Source organism: Triticum aestivum, chromosome 6B (genome assembly GCF_018294505.1).
Source record: "Triticum aestivum cultivar Chinese Spring chromosome 6B, IWGSC CS RefSeq v2.1, whole genome shotgun sequence".
NCBI classification, from domain to species: domain Eukaryota; kingdom Viridiplantae; phylum Streptophyta; class Magnoliopsida; order Poales; family Poaceae; genus Triticum; species Triticum aestivum.
In genome coordinates this window covers 285,734,420-285,754,273 of record NC_057810.1, presented here as the reverse complement: position 1 = coordinate 285,754,273, position 19,854 = coordinate 285,734,420, and the positions used below count along the sequence as shown (strand labels likewise).

The window sequence follows — 19,854 nt, the reverse complement described above, 5'->3', positions numbered from 1 at the left end:
ACAAATTATATTTTGTCAGTCAAATCTACAATTAAAATTTGACACAAAATATGAAGAGATTAATAAACCTAGACAAAAGAAGTAGGCGTAGCTTTTGCGATAATGCTTGATGCTTCACGACGAGGTACACTGCTAATTGGATTTAACAGCCAGCCGTTGGATGATGGAGAGCCATTGGACGGTCGATCGAGGGATGTGGCAGTATCACGGTGGCTACCGGATGTTTATTGATGCTCTAGCCTAGATGGGGCGTTCTCCGCCTAGAACAGCTGTTTGGCTCCGATTCGTTCCTGCTGAGATTGATGTGTTATGTCACCAGGATTGTAATGACAAAGCTCAGGCAATTTTTTTTCGAAAAAACTAATGCTCACACGTGTGACATCTTGCACATCGCCCACACGCCTCCATCACTACTCATTTTGCCACGTATCAACAGATGACATCAGCAGGAATCTTTTTGGTTTTTGGCTTAAAAATGTTTTATCTCCTAAAAATTGAATTAAAAATTCATTTTCATCATTAAATCCGGCTCGACAAGATCTTCAAAACTAGATCCCATGTTGATATGTTTCGATGAAAAAAAAATGCCCAAAAATTGCCATGATGCTTACACTGTGGTTGGCATAGTGCTTAAAGTAAAGTTGTCATGTGGCAATTTTAGTTTGTTGAGCATGACAATTTTAGTTTTTTGATGATGACAATTCCTATACTTTGACCATGAAAATTATTTTTTTGTATGAATCATGACAATTTTAAGTGCATGTATCATGGCAATTTTAGTTTATGGTTCATGGCAACTTTACTTTCTTAATTCCCGTTTTATAATGTGTCAAAATTTACTTTTAAATATAGAAGAAAATAGTTGAAAAATATCATTACAACTTCAGTGTAAACATCATGGCAATTCATATGCAATAGACATGGCAACTTTTAACCCAAAAAAATTATCAAAATATATTGATATGAGATTTAGTTTCGAAGATCTCGTCGCGAGGGATTTAATGGTGAAAACAGATTTTCAATCGGATTTTTCTTTTAAGAGATTAAACATTTAAAAAACTGAAAATCCAAAAAAATTTCCACATGCATGCATGCGATGACGTGGCGCAGTCTATGTGTTATAGGCCTTCGTCTCTCATCACACGTGTGGGCGTTAGCGTTGTCCATTTTTTTACCGTTCGCAAAAGGGAAAACAAATGATTAATATAATTTTCAGGGGAGTAAACTGCTACTATATCTTTTTTAATAAAAAGGAGGAAAAACCCTTCACGTCTGCGTCGGTTGATGCAAGAAAGTACCTTTACTATTGCAAAAATTATAGCGTTTGACATGATTTACCAAAAATAAACTATCTTTGTTTCTAAATATAAGATATTTTAAAGATTTCAATACAGACTACATATGAAGCAAAATGACTGAATGTACATTTTAATATTTGTCTACATACATTTGTATATAATTTATATTGAAATCTCTAAAAGGATTTATATTTAAAAACGGAGAAAGTCGCATTCGACGTGTCTAAACCGGCATGAACGCTAGTACTTCCAATGATTTAAACGCTTTTATATTTTTTTAAGAGAAAGTACTTGTCATCATTGCGTACTGATGCATACAAGTTTAGCGGATGCACAGTGCATTCGTAATGCTGAAGTTTTCGTGCTCTTCATCCGTCACCTAGGAAGTTGAACACGTGCTTCTTGGCAGCCCATGGTCAATAAACAAATGCAAGGCATCCACTACTAGCTACACGTACGCGCCTAACCTACCTGCTGCATAGTCCTACACTTCCACGCATGGTCAATATATCATGCATGGTTTGATACGTGTACGCCTATCGATTGTGGCCTATAAATACCCGGCGCAACAAAAAGAGGAGGCATATATCGGTCGCCACCCGTTCATCCATTCCATCGATCGAATTAAGAGAGTTGCAAAAACAGCTTAGCTCGATCGACATGGAGAAGATGGCGCCAGAAACGCCTGCTCGTTCCAACACTGAACGCGCACGAAAGGCTCCGGTACCACCTCCTACGTTCCACCCTAGCCTCTGGGGTGGTTTCTTCCTCACTTACCAACCACCCACTGCCCCTCAGGTAATTTTACTGACCACAAGAAAACCATTTGGTATTCCTTTTTCTTTTTTGTTTTTGCGAGGCAATAAAATTTTCATCATTTTTCTCTCTCGAAAAGGGGAGTATCCCGGCCTCTGCAAGATTTTCATCATTTATGAATAGAATATTATGATTACAATCAGATAATAACAACACAGAAATACACTCTGGCAAAGTATCCAGTGATCCTTTCGCATTTTACCAATTACTCAGTATATGCCCATGCCTGCTTAAACTATATCTTTTATTAAGTAAGATCAAGAAACATATATAACTAGATGATATCCCGCACATTGGTGTGGTAATCTTGATAAAAGAGATGCATTATTAGGTGCTACATAAAGAACTATAACTAATGAAAATTAAGAATATCTTTAAAAACATTAAAACACATGAAGCATATAACAAAAGCATTTATAAAAGAGAAAAAATAGATCGCAGTTAAAAGAGTGCCATTTATAAATAAAAATAAACAAAAAATTAACTATATACGTATGCTCCAAGAGTCCAACACATGCATAGACCGTTCCCATGAGAGGACAAAAGTAGTATGAAAAAATAATGTAGCATGGCAGCGTTGTATGGATATACAAAAATATAACATAGAACTTGCAGGCATGGCCTACTGAGGTGGTGTGGTTGTATGGCTAGGAAAAATAGGTAGTGGATTATGTCATGGTTAAATCTAATGTGATCTACAACCAATTTAAAATCCACTAATGCATGTTCAGGATTAACATGCTTAGATCAAATGGAAAATAGTGGCTCTAGCTAGTAAATCTAACATCTACAATAATTTTGATGATGTGATAGCATGCATATTGAGATAATTATAAGTAATGGGGTCACTCTCTTAGGTTTATAGGATTTGCCAAATAAATATGATATCCATCCATCCATAATCTCATCACATGCATGTCGGTATAATTGGCATGTTCGATCCACCAATCGGTCTACTGATCCACTAATCATAAACATTAACCCTTAAATTGCAGCGTGCATGCATGGAAGGAAAGGCTGAAGTGCTGAGAGAAGAAGTTAGGAAGATGGTAAATAAAACACATGAATTACCAAAATTATTGGATCTTATAATGACATTACAACGGCTCGGGCTGGACATCTACTATGAGAACGAGATCAACGAGCTGCTCCACCGTGCCTACAAGTCTGATTACAATGAGGAAGATCTACATTTAGTTTCACTCCGATTTTATCTTCTGCGGACGAATGGATATGATGTATCAGCTGGTAAGGCCAAATTGCTTGCAATTTTAGTGCATATATGCAATTGGTATGACTCCTTCAGGTGTAACAATCATTCAAATTTTGTCTCTTATTTTGTTGCTCGACTAATCCTTCACTTGCATAGCCGATATATGCTTACCCAGTGATAATCAAAGCACCTTTTTTTGAATAATCAGAACATTCAGATGCCACTATTGATTCTGAGAACAAATGTAGTAAAATTAGTTAATTTATAGATTATAAATAGTTAATATGGTGCAAATCTGAGATGTAGATGTGTAATAAAGACCTAAAAACCCGTAACTGTGTTATCTATAGTTGCTTGGAAGCTAAAAATAAAAATCATCTGTAAAACATAAATCTAGATAGAGTGTCTAGTGGACAAACACTAGTACTGCATATAAACTAGGACCCCAGAAATGTGCATAAAACTTACATGGTAGATATCACTATATAACCCAAGTATTGCGGCAATATATGAATATGATGGAAATTGTAATCCACTATGTATATATGGAACATATATATTAGAAATACTTGATATGTATTAACCTCTAGACCAACTCCACATGCAGATGCATTCCTTCGTTTCAAAGACGATGAAGGGAATTTTATGCTCGACAATACAAGAAGTATTCTGAGCTTATATAATGCAGCATACCTTAGGACACATGGAGAGCAGGTGCTCGATGAGGCCATAATATTCACAACAAGACACCTAGAAGGTGTATTACAACAATCATCACCACTAGCAAATGAAATATCTCTAGCCCTTGAAGCACCACTTTTCCGAAGGGCTCGCATAGTAGAAATGAGAAGCTACATCCATATTTATGATAATGGTGCTACAAAAAATGAAGCCATATTGGAGTTCGCAAAATTGAATTTCAATCTTCTGCAACTTCTTTATTGTGAGGAGCTAAACAACATCACACTGTAAGTTAATCATATTTTGCTCTCTTTTCCTTGCAAATAAAAGGTTCATTAGGGCTGCAAAGAAGTGATCCGAGCTCAATTGATTAGGAAACTAGATGTACAACCCAGCCACCTGGGTTCAAGTCGTCACGGACCTAGTGTTCCTTGTTTTCATCTGATTCTCACAAAGTATTAGCTGAAAATTTATTATGTGTGTGCCATTGCAGTTGGTGGAAGGAGCTCCATGAAGAATCAAAGTTAGAATTTTCTAGAGATAGAATAGTGGAAATGTATTTTTGGATGAATGGAGCATGTTATGAACCTCAATATCATAACTCACGGATTATACTTACAAAGATGACAGCATTTATGACCGTACTAGATGATATCTTTGACACATATGGTACCACCGAAGAGAGCATGCAACTTGCCGAAGCAATCAACAGGTCACGGTCCCTTAAGTAGCACTAGTTAGTTTTAACTTGCTTAAAAGTTATCATTACTGTACAAATTTTCCTTGTTTTTGGCATCAATAAACATTTTAAGGACATGCACATGCATCATAATTAAATTTCTTTGATATAATAGAAGATGGATTTCGGTGGACCAAGATGTAAGCTACAATTACAAATCGAGTAATTATCAATTTTTCGTAAACTCGAATCTATAAGTTGGTATACATCATTTGGGATACCAAATATAACAATATTTGAGACACACATGTATTTTTTTTACAAATAACTATATATCAATCGTAATTAACTATAAGGTATTCAGCTAGCTAGTAGATATTAATGGAATAATCACTGCTCGTATTTTTTTCGACAAAAGGAATATATTAATATCGCGAAGATATCAATTACACCCAGCCTCTGCAACAACACAGTACCCTACTGGCACTCCGGATGCACACAGCCAAAAAATAAATAAGAAGAAGCTAAAAAGGAAAAGTCCCCCTACAGTGATCTAGTCCTTGAAGCAGCAGTACAAACACCACTAAGACAACACCTGAAGTCTAAATTCTCCAAAAGCGACGCCTCCAAGAAGGAAAAATGCACAAGCGCCGTTGTCGCCCGATCATAGATTATAGGTTTCAAAAAGGCCATTTCTAGGCACAACCAATTAAGGCTAGACCTTGGATTTTCACCCTGAAAGGTAAAACCTTGAACTTCTCCTGTGTTGTTGCCCCCATTAGCATGTAGTTGGTATGAATCCCGAAACACCAAGCAAATTCCTCATCACTGCAAAGACTCGAACCACCTTTACTAGTCCTCAGATCACAGCTTCCATGACATTCTCTGCCTCTGACTTCAACATGGAATGAAAAAGACGTCCCATGATGGCAACAAGTAGCAGAGCTTCGCGCCGCTCCCTCCAGAAACCAAATGGTTGGAAAAAACATGGGTGCGCACGACCGAATCCCATATGATCCAGCAATCTTCAGGCATGAGGCGCCCGTGGGAGTTCACTGGCGGAGCCTTCCGGAACTTGACACTCCGGCCAAATCAAGGAGGACAAGCATCAAGCAGATCTTCGTCTTGGCGTGAGAGGAACCCTAGGACCGCCGCCTTTATTAGGCAGAACGACGGCCCCCACGCCGTCGCCCACCGGCTCCCAACAGCAGGCCGTCGTGCCGCCCTCGCGGCCACAACAGCCGCCAAGGTCGCCGAAGAAGACTGAGGCCGCCGCCCCGGCGTCCCTCTCCTCCGCATGCACCTCGACGTCCAAGGCCGCCGATCTACAGCAGCCGGAGATCCCGTCACATGGGGAAGAAAGGCCCTCGCCGCCACCCGCCACGCGGGGAGATGAAGGCCCGCCGCCGCCGTCAGCCACGCAGGCTTAGCCCGGTGGGGGACGGAGGTGGAGGGAGCGAGGCGGCGGCGGCTGAGATCTGGATCGCCCGTGCCGCCCCCTGGAGCGACGCGAGCGAGCAGATGGCCAACAAGATCCGAGGATACGGCTCGTATTTGTAGACAGATTTCACTACCATGTGAAATGCTTTTGTCATAAGCAATAAGATCCATGGTTGTCATGCCACATTGTGAAATGTTTACTAATTAGTCATGAAAATATTTAATAACTCCATTAAAATTTGTGTAACAACCAATTAATTTATAATAACATAATTTCTAAAATGGTGCTACAACCGCAGAAATAATTGTGATGAGTAAGTGCTTTTGAAAAGTCAGCTGTAATGTCTAGCAAAGTATGATTAAGTTGGTGCTAGTGATTCTAATAAATATATTATATATTATACAATGCAGGTGGGATGAAAGTGCAACGGAACTGCTTCCATCATACATCAAGGGGTTCTACTTATATTTATTGAAGACATTTCATTCATTTGAGAATGAACTAGGACTTGGGAAGAGCCACCATGTGCACTATCTAAAAGAAGCGGCAAGTATTCTGCTAAAATTTCTTAGAGCTCATAAATTTTACAATTGTGTTCTAAGACAAGGGATTATAGCAGCACACCCAGCTAGCTAGATTCTAAAATGGGGCTTTTAAATTCACAAGCGTTCGTATTCAACTCAACCTACCTTGCAGTTGATGCGATTAGTTCAAGCGTACACGGAGGAGCTAAAATGGCGTGATGGAAATTATGTGCCAAAAACACTGGAAGAACATCTTGGGGTTTCAGCGAGGAGCAGTGGAGGCTTCACACTTGCGTCTGCTTCATTATTTGCTGGAGTAGGCGGCATAGCAACAACAGACACGTTCGAGTGGATTCTGAACTATCCGCAACTTTTCAAGACCTTTGATATGTTTGTACGGTTCTCCAATGACATCGTATCAAGCCAGGTCATTGTCTATCTTTAATTCTTGACACATTTAATATCATGTAATTGTATATGCATTTCTTCTTCTTGGTTGCCTATTGATCATCCAGCTAACTTTGAGTCTTGCTGCAGCGTGAGCAAACCGGGGACCACTACGCCTCTACGATCCAGTGCTACATGGAAGAGCACGGCGTGATGGTGCAGGACGCCCGCGAGAAGATCAAAGACCTCGTCGAGGACTCGTGGAAAGACATGGTGCGACACTGCGTCGCGCCGACCGAGCGGCAGCAGCCGCTGGCCGTGCCGCGGACGGTCGTCAACTTCGCGAGGACGGTGAATAACATGTACAAGCGCGGCGACGCCTTCACTTCCTCGCACGAGATCAAGGAGATGATCACGTTGCTCTACGTGGAACCAATTGCTTAATCGCAATGTCAAGTGCGAAACCCCACCCCCGCTGAAGGCGGTAAGGAGAGGCACCATTACTTATTAATTCATTCATGCATGTATGTTGTGCTTTTGAAATAAGAACCTTGATTAGGCCGTGTGTGTGATGGTGAGGATTTTCCTTTTTGCGAAGGCTATGGGGAGGAGATTAATGGTAAACATAAATAAAAATGGGAATGGTGTGCTAGCTGCTTTGCTGATCAAGTGCACCTCTTGTCCGTTGTTTGAAGTGCACAACTTCTCTATTCATTATTCATGAGATATACAGTCTAGTTCATTATTCTGATCTTACTGTCCCTTGGTTATGTGCTTGTTGAGGTTCAATTTCAACTATGTGAATATTGTTAACAAAATACATGAACAATTTTAAATGTAGGTTATTTCATTTGTTTGTAACATATTTATACCACATGAATATTTAAATGTTATTTTTATTACTGTAATTATAATTTACGTACTACGTACAAATCTATAGTACTATTCATTGTTGAGGAAATCGTTAACTGGTAGCTGCTCGGTTGGCTTGCTAGTAGGGGATTAATAGGCTAATCGGCAAGTTAATCGACCATTCAATCAATTAATCGGACGATTTATTGGTTTATCGGCTACTCGATGACCCTAGGAGTAGGGGTTAATCGGCAAGTGAACTAGTTAATCGGACGAATTCTTGAACAGGGGTACTATTAAACAAGCAAACATTATCTTTCCTAATCACACCCCGTCTAATGTACACACAACAACACAGAGCAATTAGAGCCTCATGATTAGTCCTATTCATTCATTCAAATGGTCCAGATAACAACTAACTATCATCGAAAGCACGTTTAGCAATTTAATGAGGCGGACGAAAACTCTGCCATCATGCATGCGGATCGTGCTAAGAGAGAAAACGAGAGAAAAATCAGCATGCAATAACTGTCCAGTGCTTTAGGGGATAATGGCGAGCCTGCCCCGCAGTACACCACGGCCTCGATCTTCTCCAACTGACGCCCAAATCTCCTCCGCCTCGGGAAGGGCAGGAAGGCCGCGGAGCGGTGGTTGAGCGCGGTAGGCAGGGACATGGTGGGAGAGACGCTGGGTTAGGGTAATTTAGCGGAGGAGGTCGGCCCCAGGAAGCGCGGGAAGGCCGCGGCACGGTGACGCGGGAGCTGAGCCGAGCGGGACGCTAGCGAGGTCGTACTGGATGAGGTGAGGCTGGTCAGGCTGGTCATAATGGGGAGTAACTTAGACTAGTGTCATATGCATGACACTAGTCTAAGTTACTATCTTCATAATGGAAAGTAACATAATAGTGGTAACATAGATGGCTTCATTTATTAGCTCGTAGACTCATCTTGTCTTGAAAAGCGTTATGTTACATTAACATATTATGTTACCACATCTCATTAATTACTTGCCACATAAGCAGAATTTTCTTAAAGTGTGTTATGTTACTAGCTAAGTTACTCACACTATGACTAGCCTCATAGTGGGAGTAACATAGCAAGTAACATAGCACATCCCAAGAAAAGTTTGCTTACATGGCAATGTATTTAATGAGGAGAGAGATGGTTGGAGTAACATAATATGTAGTAACATAACATGTTACTGTAACATAACACATCCCAAGCCAAAATGAGTCTACATCTTAATAAATGATGGCTTGCATGATACCATATACATGTTACTCCCCACTATGAATGTGGTAACATAGACTAGTAGCATGCATATGAGACGCGAACTTGGTGCTCTCGGGTACCCGCGCACCCTATATGCGGAAAAAAATTTAGTAATCCAAAAAAACTTCAAAAAATTCCAAATCTTTTTTGGAATCAAACATGATCTGGTATTGTACTCATATAAAAAGTTTGGACAAGAAATGATTCATATTGACTTTACGGCAAAAAAGACAAGTTTATGACGACAATATAGCGCGTATAGTACTTGTATATAGCTTTTTTGCCGAATCTTCGACCCAGGATGCGACGAAAGTCATACTCTGACTAATCTTTTTATACGACTACAATACTTGCTCATGTTTAATACCAAAATAGGTTTGGAATTTTTTGAACTTTTTTAAAATACTAATTTATTTTTGCATATAGGGTGCGCCCGTACCAGGTTCTCCTTCATATTTTTCCATGCATATGTTAATAGTCTAAATTACTCCCCACTATAACCAGACTGATAGGCCCGCTTGGTGGCGGCTGCATCGCCCAGCTCGGCACAAGCGAGGATGACGAGTTGGGTTACTTGGGTATCAGTACAATTACTATGCTCCCAAGATTGTGAGGCTTCTGGTGAATCGGTGGTCTGAAAGCTGTGTGGGTCAATGTTTTACATGGTGTGAACAAGTTCGGATGGCAGTTGAGTCCATGTTTCTGTATTGCATGCATTGGCTGTGTGTGGACTGCAGACACGTATCTTAGTCGGTTTGATGTTTTTCGTCGGTTCGAGGTATAGCTGGGGCGGACGAGAGGTGTCTAGCGGCTCACCCTTATCGCATTCATCAGTATTGTTCCGCCGGGGGAGGGCCTCGGGCGTTCGCCCTCGGCTTCCCTGGGACTCGGGCATCTGGCGCACCAGCAGACAGCCGCTAAGGAGGCGAGCGGTGGTGACAACTCAAGGAGGCGAGAACGACCAATACCTCGCCACCAGTGCAGGATCCCGTGGAGGCCGATGCATGTGAGGCCGATGTTGAGGCTCTGGTGACACATATCAGCTTCGTCTTTGTGAGCTTCTTCGTCTGGCTCTCCGGCGGCGGCTCCGACGTGTGCCATGTGGTGTCGCTGCCAGGGGTGAATCTTCTGCATGTGGCGTTCTTCATTTTCTTTAACTGTTGGGGTGGCGATGGTTTCTTTTCCTCTTCTGATTTGGGTGAGGCGAGTACCGATGCTGGTTCCCTTTCAGAGAAAGCAAGTGGCGCGCTGGTTCCTGCTCTGAGAAGGCATGGTGTCGTCGATCTCTTTAGTGGGCGGGAGGTGCGGATCTCTTCGGCTGCGTGTTTGGTGCCTGCTTGGCTGCTTCTTCGTCAGGGTCGAACCATCTGCTGCCGATTCCTTCTTCCTCTGCATCGATTTCTTCGGAGGGAGGCTGTAGCTGTGTCGGCTGGCGGGTTTGCATCCCTTGCGTCCTTCTTCTACCTACTCAGAGGCTTGTGATTGATTTGGAGCTTCCCTGATATGAATCAACCAAGCTAGCGTACACTACAATTCAGTATGCACACAAATGTTCACATTTTTTTTTGAGTAGTTAAATAGTTAAAACATTCCCCTCTAGATCGATAGTTTGTTACTCCTGAGTGGTTGAATGTTTTAATAAATTACCACAAAATTTTAATAAGTAAAATCAGGGTGTCTTTTCTTTATATAGTTTGGTGGTGACTTTATTCATAAAATTTGTACAAGTGTTGTAGCTCGGCCGCTTAAGAAGATTGAATATACAGGAGATGGTTATCGACAAGAGCTTGGTGGCATCGGTGGTAAAAATACAACTGACATCTTAAGTCTGTTTCGTTTGGTATGAAACTATGAATACAGGGGTAAGCAAATTTGTTATTATCCTACTTGCTCAACCATTACTAATTTCATTTCCAGGTATATCAGTCTGCAGTTTATGTAATACAAGCATATGGGGGTTCCATGCGGACATAAGGAATTCACGATGGTTCTCGCTGATTTAACATCATTTAGTGTATATGCCATCAGTCAAGATAATGTTGAATTTATGAGTTAGAAATGATGCTGAAGAAAGTAAGCCACTCAGGCTACCATCGGTCCAGTGTCGTATTGAGCACCACATGTTGTCTTCTATTGTAGGACACCTTAATGGTAGTGTAATATATCTCCAGCATAGGTTACTTTTAATCAATCATCTATTTGTTTGGAGTGGTTTCATTGCCATTTGGTAATGTAAAACATATCCTGTATCACCACTTAAAGCACAAACTATGCATTACAGAGCCGTCTCCACAGTCAATGGCTAGCTATTTCTGTATTTTTTTCTCATCCAATCCTTGAGTCATTAAAGAAGCGATTCTATAAAGGTTATAGCACGCTCATGAATGTGATAACACTTCAGGTTAGACTTGATGTTACAAACTTAAATCATTGGTTATGGTTATCTATTATATACTCCCTCTATTCCTAAATATTTGTCTTTTTAGAGATTTCAAATGGACTACCACATACGGATGTATAGACATATTTTAGAGTGTAGATTCACTCATTTTGCTCTGTATGTAGTCACTTGTTGAAATCTCTTGAAAGACAAATATTTAGGAACGGAGGGAGTATATTTTTAGCTAAATTATACGTGAAATGGATGATGATTGCCTTCTGTCTAAAAAAAGATGATTTAAAGCTGCAGTGTGGTTTCCTTTTTGGCTAATTCAGTTTTGGCTCTGTACATGATGCTTCTGACCACCATGTTGAACTATTTCCAAAATCATATAATTGATGCTGATGTCGCCCCATTGTGAGCAGCAGAGGTGTGATGCGGCCAAAGGCTGATCTCCAAATCTCCACCAAATGAATGGATGGTAACCTGAGGATACAAGGCCAGAGGTACTAAGACGATGTTATGCTATAGTTTGCAGTTTGCTTTATGTTCCTTTTGTTCAGCTAAGTGACATTGGAAAAACTGATTTCACCGTACCTCTTTATGATGGCATGTTGTCCTTTTGGTTTCACTCCCTGTAATGTCTATAAGGTTAGTTTAAGAGATGGAGGATTCCATTCAGTTTTAAATAGAACAAACCATTGTTAAAGAGTGCCCGTTACTACTGGTTCTCATAACTAGAGGGATGACATTTGTTCATTTGATTGCTAAAGTCGACATCTAAACGGTGAAGGACATAACTAATGGATCATCGCAACAAGTCTAGGCGCAGCAAAGTGCGCATGATCAACTAGTCGATTTGAAGTCGGGTGGAGATGCAATGTCAGTCGTTGCCGCTGCTCCTCGCCGCTCTTCTTTGCAAGCCCGTTGAACGACACCTGGCCGTGCATGGTGGCTGTTGGGTCGTTTGTCACATTTTTTTTTAAAAGGAGGATGACCCCCGGCCTCTGCATCTGGAAGATGCATGCGGCCACTTTATTGATTATTCTCGAGGACCTTACAAAGTATTACAACAATATGTCTGAATCCGCCATCTTGGCATCATATGCCACTACTCCTCCTATCCATATGATAAAGGGGCGCTAGCTGGGCCAAATACCCAGTCACTCACCTAAGTCTATCATCAAAAGTCAGCAGCCCCAGCCGAGCCACATACCGGGTCTGGGGCATGAACTGGTCTGACGCACTCACATGTGTCGTCGCCGCCATCTTTCATTGGTCCGTCTTCAGAGCAGATATTGAGGCTACTACCTTGTCAGGCCACTCAGTCATCGACACCACCATGACGCCAGACAGCAACCCCTGCTGCGCGTGTCCAGCACGGCGCATCAGGCGTCGAGTCTCCACTGCACCATGCAGCCGAGATCCGCCGTCATCAATATGCAGGATGAAGCACCGCTCCACAAAAAAAGCCGCCCATTGGTCCCTCGAACCCGTGTACACCTCCAAGAATGACGCCCCCAAGGAGGAAACGACACCAACGCGCCGCCGTCATCTGATCTATTGATCTAGGGTTTCCCCCGGAGGTAGCAGATAGAGGTCTGGAGCTTCTCCACGGCGAGGCCTTCAAGAAGGTAATGACACAAAAGAGTGCCACCAACACCGGTCTTGGCAAAGCCGAGAACTAGGTTTTCACCCAGATCCACTGAAGTGACCTCCATCAAGCATCGTATGCACGGATCACTGCCGATCTGAGCCGCCGCACATTGAGGTCGCACCGGCCAGATCAGATCTGTCTGTAGGGCAAACCACACATGGCGCCGACCCAACCACCAGGTCCTCCATGCCGCCACCACACCTTGCTGCCGTCGAAGCCGGCCAGCAGCACCGGTGGTGAGCCAGATCTGGCCGCCTGCCAGACCCAGCAACCCTCCTCCGCATGGCAGCCACAAGAGGCGCACAACTCCCGGCCAGCAAACCTGCAGGTAAGCAGCATCGCCTGCGAGCAGAGGTGGGAGGGCCGCCACCCCAACCCAACCATGACCGGATCTGAGAAGCGAAGCAGAGTCGCCGCCTCAGACCACAGGGAGCCGGAGGCGCCATCCCGCGAGCAGCAACCGGAATCAGGGGACCGCCGGAGGAGCCACCCTCCAGATCCGCGGTCCTGGCCACCGGAGCGCCGCAATGCTGGGCCGCCGAGGAGGACGAGGGAGCGACCTCCCTCCACCAGAGATGCGCGCCATCGCGCGGGGAACGCCCCGCCGCCGCCGTCCACGGTGCGGGCTTAGCCTGGCCACATCCTCCGGCAGCGGCGAGGGGGAGAAGGGGTGGCGAAGGGGGGCGCCGCCGGCCGACGATTGGGGTTCCCCCGAGCCGCCCAGGAGCGACGCGGGGGTCGGGTCGTTCGTCACATGGCTTTGCAGACATGCCACACTCCCGTTAACACATCTGTTTTTTTAAGGACCCAGTTGCCTGGCTTTTCATTGATAGTTACAGAAAATGGTTGCTAATCAAAGAAGATTAGCAAAAAAAGTTTGATCAACGTTCTAAAGGAGAGCGCGCAGGCTCCCCCTCCTCGGCAACAGAAGTTTGATCGAGGTTCTGAAGGAGATTAGCAACTGCAGTTTGATTTGGTTGTTAACACATCTGTTGGCCGCCACATTTGGCACACACACATGTGACACATCTAAAGTTCTGAACCAGAGGTGCATGTAGCAGTGAAGAGGTAGTAGCACTGCAGGTCCCTGAACTTGCATGTCAGGTGATGGTTTGGTCCTTGAAGTTGAAAAAGCTGATTATTTCATTCCTAAACTTGTCATGGATGTGCAAGTTTAGTCCACATCCAATCAGAACTCGCCAAGTGGAGCCAGGTAGCCTGGGCTAGTCAGCGCCGCAAGTTTTTCAGTTAGCCCCCTGCCTTTATCACGAATCAACCCGCACTACTCCTTGTCCCCCTCGAAGCAAAAAACACCTGAATTTATTTTGTCCCCCTCCCCACCCCAATCATTCATCCACTTGGCTTTGGTTGCTGTCTTGCTCGCGCCGACCGCATGCGTCGGGTGCTGGCTGACGTCAACAACCATGGCGGCGTCGTCGCCGGAATACACTGGCGGTGTCGTCCCTCCTCCGACCGCGCATCAAGTTCGCCCGCACGGCATCTTTCCTCCCGACTATGGTGCGTCCTCCTTCCCTCTCTGCTCTGTTCCTCCCTCCTCCTTTGGTTTGATCGTCCTGTCGTGTCGTCCGCAGCATCGGCGGATCACCCCCTTTGGATAGCGTTGCGGGTATTTACGATGGATTTCTGTGTCTATACAGCTTCCGGCGCTGCGAAGCTGGTTATTGAGGTGGTCGTTGATTTCAGACTAGGGTTTAGGCTGTGAAATTTAGGATTTCGCCAAGAAGCTAGGGTTCTTGTGTTTCATGTTCTTTCGGGCACAATATATTATTTTGACCAGTTAACATTGACCAGCAGAGCACATTGGTGCGAAATCTCTTTTGGTTGTAGGGTTGACATTGAACAGTAGGGCACATGTTTGTACTTTTAAAAACATGAAATTTGTAGTTGTAGTGCTGCTGTTTAGTAGTTGCTCAATAGTTTAGTAGTGCCACTACATCATTAGAATGCCTTTTTGTTGTTTTATCTTGCTAGATCAGTTATCTGAATGTAGTAAGTTAACTGAATGTAGTCAGTTAACTGAATTTGGTCAGGTAACTGAATTTAGTCTTGAAGATATTATTGTTGACTGTGGCTGGTTGAGTTTGGTTGAAGATTGTGCTTACCCTGTTTCTTGCAAAAAGAATGCATAACTGAATTTCCTCAGTGAACTTGCAACATGCACTTAACTGAATAAATTAAGTGAACTTGCTGCTTGGAGTTAACTTGCAGGTTACACAATTTAGTCATATGAATTTATTAAGTTGAGTTGCAGTTATTTTACTCTTCAGTTATCTACTTAGAGGTTGTTTGAGATGTGATATGCTTTGGCTTACATAATGCACTTTCTTGCTGCAGTTTGTGATTCAACAATGGGACAGATTGTGGACACCCCTTTCTTTACACTGGAACTTGAGCATGGTGGGCTTTTCTATGGACCAAGAAATAACATGGAGTACTATAATCCTTCTGTGGAGGTGATTGACTATGTTGATGCTGGCACATTCTCATATTCAGCTATTGAAGAGCACTTGCTATGGTTGGGATATCCTGTGGCTGAGCACATAATTTATTGGTGCATGCCTGACAAAATGATTTCAGATGGTATGTTGAGAATTAGAGGTGATGAGGATGTGCAACACATGATCAGAGCTAGTAGTCAGCATAAGGTGCTTGCACTAATGGTTGACCATGCAGATTTCATCAGTAATTGCAAGGAAGATTTGGTATCGACAGTGCCAACAGTTCACAGTTTTGTCATGATGGCCAGGTCAAATATTGTTGCAGCCAGTGTAGCATCTTCTCACAGCCTCATTTCAATAATTGAAGAGCTCATTTCAGAGGTGGCAGCAGATAACATAGAAGCAGACAACTTGGTTGCTAATGGAACAGAAATAGAGACTTTGCTAACTGATGGTGCAGAGGATGTAGTGCTCTCAGATTCAGAGTTCAGTGATAGTGATTATGACATAGATGATGGAGATGATGATTTATATGAAGACAACATTGATTTTGATGTTTGATGAAGAAGCTGAGCAAGTTGAGGAAGAGGTGGAGCCAGACTATTTACTTGAGGATGAAGATCTAAACCTCTTTGTTGAAGGGCAAGAGCAACTGGAATACAAGTTCAAAGCTTTCAATTCCAAGGTGGACATGAAATCCCCTATATTTAACTTAGGGATGGTATTTGCTGATGTGGTTGTGCTGAGGAAAGCCCTTACTGCTTATTCTATAAGGAATAGAGTGCAAATCAAGAAGGTCAAGAATGATAAGATGAGATTAGAGGCTGTCTGTCAGAGAGGTTGCCCATGGCTGCTTAAAGCTAGCAAGGACAACAAGACTGGAGGATTTGTCATGAAGGCCTACTTTGGAGAGCATGTCTATCAGAAAAAGTGGAAGTTGAAGGATTTGACAGCTAAGTTTCTTTGCCAGTTGTTCTTGGATGAATTTAGAGATGACCAGAAGATGTCACTTGGAACATTTTCAAGGAAAATTACTAAGGAATTCAATGTTACTCCTAACAGATGGAAGCTTGCTAGGGCTAGAAAGGAAGCACTTAATGAGATTCATGGTGATGAGGAAGAGCAATTCAGTAGGCTTTGGGACTATGGACAAGAATTGAGAACCAAAAACCCTGGGTCTACATTTCTGCTCACAACTTCAGTGGTGAAAGATACAAAATTTCCATTGGGCAGGAAATGTTTGAAAACATTGTACTGGTCATATGATGCATGTAAGAGAGGATGGCTAAAGGGCTGCAGGCCAATCATTTTCGTTGACGGTTGTCACATGAAAACAAGGTTCAAAGGAGTGCTACTTAGTGCTGTTGGTATTGATCCCAATGACTGCATATTCCCAATTGCAATTGGATGGGTGGAAGTTGAGTGCACAGGTTCATGGGAGTGGTTTCTGACCACTCTCAGAGATGATCTCAACATCACTAACACTGCCCCTTTCACAATCATGAGTGACAAACAGAAAGGTTTAATAAATGCAGTGCACAAAGTTTGGCCAGATTAAGAACACAGGTTTTGTGTCAGACATATTTACCAGAATTTCAATGAGAAGCACAAAGGAGAGGTACTGAAGAAAGACTTGTGGGCAATTGCAAGATCTCCAAACAAAGTGAAGTGGAGAGAAAACTGTCAGAAAATGGATGACCACAGTTCAGCTGCTTTCCACTGGACTGAAAGACTAGAGTGGAAAACTTGGTGCAAAGCATTCTTCAGTGAATTTCCCAAATGTGACATCCTGCTCAACAATAACTCAAAGGTTTTTAACAGGTACTTTGTTTTTCATTTTGCCAAGTTGTTTTGATTTTAACATATAACCCATCTGTACTACTAATTATCATATCATACTAACATGTTTTCTTTCTATCTGTATGTAGCTACATCCTTGAGGGCAGAGAAATGCCAGTGCTCAGCATGCTTGAGTACATTTTCTATAAGATGATGGACAGGATTGTTAGAAAACAAAGAGAAGCTATTGAAAAGTGGGCAGGCCAGAGAATATGTCCCAAGATCAAGAAGTTAGATAAGAACACAGAGTTTGCTGCTAATTGCCATGTAACAGAAGCTGGCCAGCAAATCTTCAGAGTTCAGTCTGGTAACAATAGCTACACTGTGGACCTCTGCTTGTACATATGTGATTGCAGGAGATGGCAGTTATCTAGAGTACCATGTGGCCATTCCATAGCATGTTGCAGGGAGGAGAGAATTGACCCAGAGACACTGGTTCATGAGTGCTATACTGTTCAGACATATCTCAAAGCTTATGGATACACTCTTGTCCCTCTTGCAGACCCTAAGAAGTGGGAGAAACATAATGGCTATAAGGTGTATCCACCAGTGTTCACCAAACAGTTGGGTAGACCCAAGAAAAATAGGAAGAAGACACCAGAGGAGAAGATCAAGAATGGTGTTAGGCTTTTGAACAAAAAAGGTGTTACAATGCACTGCTCTATTTGTGGGAGAGTTGATCACAATAGAAAGGGGCATTACAGATGGCAGGAGGCTCTCATTGCAGAAGGGGTAGAGGTTGTTGATGAGAACTATGATGACCCAACATTTCTTCAGGTGCATGCATTTTACAATACTTGAATTCAGTTCAATGCATTTCGCTGAATTTTAATGCATTTGTTGTACTTATCTGAATTGCACTACATTTCACTGCATTTCACTGCATTTTACTGAATTTTACTGAATTTGTGCAGAACATCTTCCCTAACCAGCCAGATCCTTTACTGGATCCAATTGGCACACCATTCAGTATGGTCTACAACATGACTCAGAGAGAGCTTGCAAGAAGAGCTCCTCAGAGGGTTCATGGGCCACTGCCTAAGCAATCTGCATTTGTTGCTGCTGCTGGTGCTGCAATACCTCAGCCAAGGATCACTACAAAAATGAACATAGGTAGACAGACAAGGGCAACCACAGTAGCTGACAAAGGAGAAGGATTTAGTAGGGGAAGAGGAAGAAAAAGACAAAGAAATCCAGATGCAGGCAGAGGAGCAACTACAGAGAGAGGAAGAGGGTCAAATTCAGTTGCAGGCAGAGGAAGAGGGTCAAATTCAGTTGTAGGCAGAGGAAGAGGGTCAAATTCAGTTGCATGCAGAGGAAGAGGAGCAAATGCAAATGCAGGTAGAGGAAGAGCAGCAAATGCAAATGCAAGGAGAGGAGAAGTTCCATCTGCAGGGATAGGAGAAGCAGCAAATGCAAATGCATATGCTTGAAGAGGAGGAGCAGTAAATGTAAATCCAGATGCTTGGACATGAGGATCACTGCCATTTGCAGAGACAGGAGGATCAATGCCATTTGCAGGGAGAGGAGGATCAATGCCATTTGCAGGGAGAGGAGGAGCAGCAACAACAAATACACATGCTTGGACAGGAGGATCAATGCCATTTGCAGGGAGAGGAGGAGCAGCAACAGTTCCACATGCAGGATGGAGATGGCTTCTGTTTGGAGATCAGAGGACAATTCCTGATCTTAATGCTCCTGCTGATGATTTCATGGCACCACATTAATGAATAGGTGGCAGTTATTGTCTGCCATACTTTTTGTTAAGGCCTACATTAATTTAAATTATGGACAGGCCTTTTTTGATAGGCAAACAGTGGCTTATATTGTCTACTTTTTGATGGCAAACAGTGGCATTCATTGCCCTTTTTGTAACTAAATTTGATGATGATGCATTTTAGTGATCTAGTTTAAGTTGGAATTAGAAGATGCAGTATTAGTTAAGTTATTTAGTTAACTGAATACTGTTGTTGTTTTGGAGTTCAATTAAGTGATCCATTTCTGTTGTTTGTTAACTGAATACTGGTGTTGTTTTGGAGTTCAGTTAAGTGATTTAGTTAACTGCATATGCAGATAAGTGCACATGTAGTTCACTGAAGGAAACTGCTGTTGATAACTGAATTTTGCTGCTTTTAACTGATATAAGCTTAAAAAATGTTTTGGAGTGAATACTTCTGTTGTTAATTGAATATTGATATGTTTTGTAGTGAATACTACTGTTGTTAATTAAAAAAATTCCAAAAAAAATGTTTGTCCTGGGTATCGAACCCTGGACCCTTTGTTCGATAGGTTGAGCTCCCTGCTAGTGCGCTAGTACTAGTGATCTTGCTAGATACTCATTGCGCCGCTTGTTATAG

The 19,854-nt window shown here is 42.6% G+C and overlaps 2 protein-coding genes across 8 annotated transcripts; both read left to right on the top strand.

The window, feature by feature from the left end:
- Positions 1–1,967: 1,967 nt before the first annotated feature.
- Positions 1,968–7,483, top strand: LOC123134095 (zingiberene synthase-like). Its single transcript, XM_044553438.1, has 8 exons — positions 1,968–2,096; positions 3,110–3,362; positions 3,935–4,295; positions 4,502–4,720; positions 6,427–6,441; positions 6,539–6,674; positions 6,825–7,079; positions 7,190–7,483. Exons 1-8 carry the CDS (start codon positions 1,968–1,970, stop codon positions 7,481–7,483), a joined length of 1,662 nt encoding a protein of 553 aa, XP_044409373.1.
- Positions 7,484–9,944: 2,461 nt separating this feature from the next.
- LOC123136951 (uncharacterized) lies at positions 9,945–19,383 on the top strand. 7 transcript variants are annotated; one of them, XM_044556476.1, is made up of 6 exons: positions 9,945–10,598; positions 10,929–11,002; positions 11,080–12,048; positions 15,555–17,479; positions 17,587–18,274; positions 18,412–19,383. In XM_044556476.1, exons 4-6 carry the CDS (start codon positions 17,349–17,351, stop codon positions 18,928–18,930), a joined length of 1,338 nt encoding a protein of 445 aa, XP_044412411.1. In that variant the 5' UTR covers positions 9,945–10,598; positions 10,929–11,002; positions 11,080–12,048; positions 15,555–17,348; the 3' UTR covers positions 18,931–19,383. The 7 variants fall into 7 exon arrangements, with proteins under 7 accessions (XP_044412411.1, XP_044412412.1, XP_044412407.1 ...); XM_044556477.1 differs by having other exon boundaries at positions 10,929–11,024; XM_044556472.1 differs by having other exon boundaries at positions 9,945–10,281; positions 10,394–12,048.
- The last annotated feature ends 471 nt before the right edge of the window (positions 19,384–19,854 follow it).